The sequence below is a fragment of the Ovis aries genome, chromosome 2, assembly GCF_016772045.2.
Source record: "Ovis aries strain OAR_USU_Benz2616 breed Rambouillet chromosome 2, ARS-UI_Ramb_v3.0, whole genome shotgun sequence".
Classification (NCBI taxonomy): domain Eukaryota; kingdom Metazoa; phylum Chordata; class Mammalia; order Artiodactyla; family Bovidae; genus Ovis; species Ovis aries.
In genome coordinates this window covers 90,786,590-90,792,869 of record NC_056055.1, presented here as the reverse complement: position 1 = coordinate 90,792,869, position 6,280 = coordinate 90,786,590, and the positions used below count along the sequence as shown (strand labels likewise).

Sequence of the window (6,280 nt, the reverse complement as noted above, 5' to 3'; positions counted from 1 at the left end):
TTGGCCTTTAAATCTTCAGAAGCGGGTTTAATGACAGGTTCAGCCTGTTTAATGACAGGCTCAGCACCACACCCCTGTTTTATTATGTTTCATTATTACTGCATAATTTCCTTTATTACCCATGATAAATGGAAATCAAATACTTGCTGAGGTGGGTTTAAATAGGTAAGAGTGCAAACAAAAATAGTTCAAATATCATGAAACTGAGATCTCAAGTTCTTAAAATGTATATTTATATTTTTTAAGTGTCCGTCGTACCAAGCTCTACAACTCCTAAACCAGGTGTGTGTGTGTGTGGAGGGGGCGGGGGTGTAGTTGGCTAAGTTTTTTGTTTGTTTCTGTGGGTTATTTTTATTTTTTAGTATTGCATCCATAATTTAAAGATAAAAAGAATTAAAAGCACCTTCAGAATATGATTCGCGGGATCTTTCAGTCAGACCCATTTTTGGCTGAGTCAAATAGACATCCCCTTCCCAATTGCTAAATTTGGTGGAAGATGTGAAGCAAGTGAAATTCAAGTACGGCCTGAGGATGAATTTAACCTGCCTGAGAGGGGCAGAGCTGTCTCTTTAAGACATCTTGAGACAAGGTTATTTCAAATGCCCGGCCTTTTGATTACACAGGCAGCGACTAACATCTCCAAGTGAGAGCGGCTGGGCAGGGACTGAAGAACTAGAAATCCTCTGCTCCGCCTGCTGGAAGGAGGAGATCAGGAGCTGAGTACACTGCTTCAATTGCTCCAAAAAACTTAACCTAGAATTGCTGGATACCCCACAGGCAGTAGCACAGCGGGCTCCGCTCGGCGTTGTCCGGCGCATGCGGCCGGGCACCTTCTGGACTGCTCTCCCCCGCCCCTACCCTCTTGGGCTGTAACGTCAGCCGCGGGCCTGGCCTCCGCGCCAACACAGTGGGACGTGCCCGGACCCGCAGGGGGCGGAGCCTAAGGAGGTTGGAGAGTGCCTCCCGACAGGCCAGCTGGGAACGGGTTCAGTCCCGGCCGGCTCTCCGCTCCGCCGGAGGGAAGCTCCGCGGTGAGGACTCTGACGCGGCCGCACTGTGCAACCCCCCAGAGCGGGTTCGCGCAAGGTTGCTGCTGCGCGAGGCGCATTTTCCTGGGAGCCATCCGGGAAAAGGCCGGCTTTAACTACCTTTCGGCCATTGTACCGACCCCTCTAGAAGCAGAAGGACGGCAAAGGGGCTGAAGTTGAGCTAAGCTCTTCCCGAGTGGGGAGAGCCCTCCAGGGCGAGGTGGGAAGGGAGGGTAGGGTGTTGCGAAGTTCACGGCCAGCGGTGGATTATCCCGGACAGTTTGCGCTTGGGGGCTGCGAAGTGAGCGAAGAGGACAAGGGCATGCTCAGTGGTGGTGGCGGTGATGCGGACCTGGCCAACGCCGCGGCGCGGGGCCAAGTGGAAGCCGTGCGGCAGCTCCTCGAAGCCGGTGTGGATCCCAACAGACTCAACCGCTTCGGGAGACGCCCGATCCAGGTAGCTGGGGGCCCCGGGCCTCGCCGGCAGGGGGCGCACAAACACGGGGCCGCCGCCTCCGTGGACGCGGCTGGAACTGAGATCTCCACGAACAGACCTGTGTCTCTCTTTGCTGGAGTATGGAGCAGCAGGTTTTCACTCATCAAAAATTCTAAAGAAAGGGACTGGAAACCCCACTACTTTAGTTTGCTTTTCTTTTTAATGGGGGCGGGGAGGGGGGGAGGGAGGCCAGTATTGCCTGTCCCATCTCATAAGAGATGCATGGGATAGGTTCAACTGGGCAGGAAAAGGGAAAATGAGAGGCTATTTGGGGAGAACTGCTTTGTCTTATCTGTTTGTCTTTAAACAAATAGCGATCAACTTTCAACGACAGAGATAATTAAATTTCAAGTTACGCAATTTGGATTGGATTTAAGGAATCCTACATTCACAGCACATAAAAAAAAATCATCCTGAAGTTTTAAGCTGCGATATGAAATGTTATATTCTTTCCTCATGCAGGCGAATTGAATACAAAGTAATAAGTCAGGATTCCTCAACCACAGTACTTAATTCCTTTTATTTTACGTTAGCAGTGTTTCTTGAGTGTTACATAAGAAAAAATATGCTTCTATAGATTTTTATCATACTGAATGCTTGGATTACATATACATTCCTTCAGCTTTGTTAAATGGCAAAGGGTCTTTATAATTAGCCTCTTCATTGTTAAAATTCATTTATTCGATATGTTTAACTATTAATCCCACTTTAATCAGTGCTGATATATCTTTTTAATTTCTTTAAAATCTAAGGTAGTACTTTGTGTCTTACTGTTATCCCTCAGCAGTATTAAATACTAAAAATTAGTATTCACTTCACAATCATCTTCCAGAACCAAGTCATTAGTAAGAAATCTTGTTAATCGTGCAATTTTTAAATATGTATTCATTTTGAATTCATAGAAAATATTGGAAGAAATGAGGGATTATTAAAAGCAGCAAAAATATTTTAAAGTAGTCCTTAAAGACTTCAATTATATTAGTAACTGTAAAAGGGGGGGGCTTTTATTTGTCATTTTAATTCACCATATTCTGAGATATTAAGAGCCACTTTTTCTCCTCTATATATGAAATGCCCTTTACATCACTAATAGAAAATATATCATGGTTTTTAAGGGAGGAGATGGATGTTTTCAATAACCATGGAACAATGAAAAAATTAGCATACTATATTTTGATTCCATGGTACATTTTAAAGCATAAACTCACAAGAAAATAAAATTTCATTTTGAATATTTAATTATCAAAAATTGTTAAAATAAGAAAGTAAATGCCGGCATAATGCACATGTACACAAATGGATACTGTAGGATTACTGCTTCAAAACATTGTTTTTCTAAGTTATGCATTGCTCTGATTTGACTGCTAAAATCTAAGATCCTTTTTAGATAGCAAAATGTTTACTATTTAACAATATAAAATACTAGCACATTATAAAATCCTGTACAATGCAAATATAGTATCTATTTTATGTTACATCAAATATCCTCTAAACTTTAGCCCTTATCTATAATGTTAAATATTAAAAGTGGTGAATCATTGATTGAAAACAAATAGTTTGTTTTCATCGTCTTATAAAACTATGCACGACTTTACTTTTCCCCCCTCTATCTCCCACTGTGGCTCAAATTATGGGACCATATATACGCACTTTATGAGCAAAGACATATAACAGAGAAAAGCAAAAGCCTTCCCACAGGGGATTTACTCCAAGAAATAAACAAAGTAAACCTTGTTTTAAACGTAGTTGTTTCTTATTTTCTCTCCTAAAGCATTACTCTAACGCCTAAAATAAATATATCAGCTGACTGCCTAGTAAATTTTTTAGATGGGGACTATGGCTGGGGGAGAGGGGAGAGCAAGCGAAATAAATTTAAGACTTTAAGTCTTTAAACTTAACTATGCTCATACATCATTTAACAACATAGTTCCCCTGTTTCAACGGAAATTTTTTAAAAAATTTCCGACAACAGCAATAAGCACTTTGTTATCAGCTCTTCCTTGTCTTCCCACGTTCGGAGAATAAAACTGTACGAATTAGGTCTGAGTAGAGTATAAACTGGAGAAGAAAATGGCAGCCCACTCCAGTGTTCTTGCCTGGAGAATCCCAGGGGCGGCGGAGCCTGGTGGGCTGCTGTCTATGGGGTCGCACAGAGTCGGACACGACGGAAGTGACTTAGCAGCAGCAGACTTCCGAGGCTTGTAAGGGCCTGGATGAATAGGGTTTTTTTTTTTTTTTTTTTGGAAAAGACTCTACTTGCCCCTGCGTCCTGACCACTCTGCTCTCTCTGGCAGGTGATGATGATGGGCAGCGCCCGCGTGGCCGAGCTGCTGCTGCTCCACGGCGCGGACCCCAACTGCGCGGACCCCGCCACCCTCACCCGGCCGGTGCACGACGCCGCCCGGGAGGGCTTCCTGGACACGCTGGTGGCCCTGCACCGAGCCGGGGGGCGGCTGGATGTGCGCGATGCCTGGGGCCGCCTGCCCGTGGACCTGGCCGAGGAGCGGGGCCACCGCGACGTCGCCCGGTACCTGCGCGCGGCCGCGGGAGATTGAGGGTGCGCGTACACAACCGCCCACAACGACTTTCTCTCCAGTTCGCCACCCCAACTTAGTTCAAAGAGGGCTGCAAACGTGGAGCAGCGGAAGTCTTCCAGGGCGACTGGATTCCCGGCAGCGAAGGAGGAGCTGACTGGGAATACTTTTTTCTCCCCACCCCCCCGGATACCGCCCCTCGGCACTCACCGTGATAAAATGAATAGAGGTGCGGCACATGGATTTCCAGTAGGAGCCGAGTGTGGAACTCCCAGGTTTGTTTTTCAGGGTGTTCTGGTGAAAAGCGGCCTGTGAACAAGTCCATGAACAAACCCAAGTGCTGTGAATCTTCACACACGAGGTGCTGGGGCGGAGTGGGAGGCGGCGGCAACTAGCCTTCAGGTGGGAGGCAGATGATAACGATCGCCCCACTGACCGTGAAGGACCTCCCCTGCAAGTCCCCACGTCGGGCGTGGGGCCCTGAGGGAAAATCTGGAGATGAAGGACCACGCAATGACGAGGACGAAGGTCGACACGGGCTCAGTAGGCGACCAACGCTTTCTTTACAGGCTTGAGGAGCGGGCAGGTCGCGAGCAAAAAGCTACCCACTGGAAGCCTTGCGACCTCTTGCCCAGCCCCATCAGAGAGCGATGGGTGAGAGAGGACCCGGAAGTCACCTCAATTTGCCAGCTTTTTCTAAAGTCCCCAGGTCGAGGTGATGCTGAACAGCTCTCCGAAAGGGGCGCTCATTTGCTGTTGTTACGACGAGATTCCTGCGGTGTTCCCTCCTCGCACAGACTGAAGTCCGGGCTGTAGCGAGAGCGACTGTAGGAAGACTGTTAACTGTAAAGATTTGTTTGATCTCTATACGGTAGGATTCAGAGAGCCCCCTGTAAATTGCCACTTGAAATGACTTCGTGATATTTTGTACTTCTGGGTTGTTCTTCAGTAGCAGTCTTAATTCGGAGACTTTAAATAACAAAGTAACTCGCAGCTCTTGGGAAGGAAGTGAAGAACTACAGCTTTTATGCGAAGCTGTGGCACAGTGCCATCTCCCAGATTACTTCAGTCTTTAACCTATTTATTTCTTTGTTAAAGTTTGTTTCCTTTACTGGAGTGTCTCCAGGGTCAAACTATGAAATATTACAAATGTTTTTCTTAGAAGATCCATGCCCTTACCCAGTAAATGATCTCAGGGTATTTCCCAAAGGGTTGCTGAAAGAGTACTGAGTGTGAAGCTGTCGAAAATACATAATGATGGTTCGTGAAATGTCTTAATATCTGTTGAACAAACTAAAGGTGTACTGTTTGGGGATTTCATTTCCAGTGTTGCTTGATTCATTACAGCATTGGAATAACTGACATTTCACTGTTTTAATGGTAAAAAGAAAAGTTGAGATTGGACACCAAGGTTTTGGCTTAAAACATGTGAATTCCATTCCTAATTTAAGGGAGTTGTGGAATCTGGTGACAACCTTATATTAATGGAAAGTAAATCAAGAAAATATGGTTGGGTACTACAGGGTACTGTGAGATGCATATATATATATATATATATATATATATATATATATATATATACACACATATATATATGTGCCAAAACATCATACATTATTGGAAAATCAAGTACCACCAGGTTGCAACTGAAATATTTATGATGCATGTAAAAATAAATTCAGATTTCAAATCCACCTGGTAAGTAAGGATGGCCAATGTGTTTTATCAGCTGCACAAGAAATACATATGTTGACTCTGTTTAAGATTTTACTTTGAAGGATACATGCAAATAAATATAGCTCTATATACATGAGCCCTGCTTCTGGCTCCATTTTACAATTACAGAAAAATATATATGCTAATTTCTGTATCTAAATCTAAAATATTACCAAGGTTTGTAAAGTCTTATCACCTGACCTTCACTGCAAGATCTGGAAGTAAAATAAATTTATAATTCAATAACATATTCATTTGGCCTCATTTTTTATTTCTTTTTTCAGCCGAGTGAATGGATGAGAAAACGAGGATGCTTTACTCTGAAAGCAAAATCTGTTTAAAATTTCCTATGTTCTAATGGCTAAAATTAGTGACTTCAAATATAAGGAATGAAATAAATTCTGAGAGCTCAAGATCCATACAGCTCCTAACAGTTTTGGGAAAGTGTGTTCATAGGAATGCCTTAATGATATTTTATTTCTGTGTTATGACAAAAACAACATGAA

At 44.0% G+C, this 6,280-nt stretch overlaps 1 protein-coding gene across 1 annotated transcript; it reads left to right on the top strand.

The window, feature by feature from the left end:
• The first annotated feature begins 989 nt into the window (after nucleotides 1-989).
• Nucleotides 990-6,020, top strand: LOC101107164 (cyclin-dependent kinase 4 inhibitor B). Its single transcript, XM_027964590.3, has 2 exons — nucleotides 990-1,485; nucleotides 3,819-6,020. Exons 1-2 carry the CDS (start codon nucleotides 1,351-1,353, stop codon nucleotides 4,077-4,079), a joined length of 396 nt encoding a protein of 131 aa, XP_027820391.1. The 5' UTR covers nucleotides 990-1,350; the 3' UTR covers nucleotides 4,080-6,020.
• The last annotated feature ends 260 nt before the right edge of the window (nucleotides 6,021-6,280 follow it).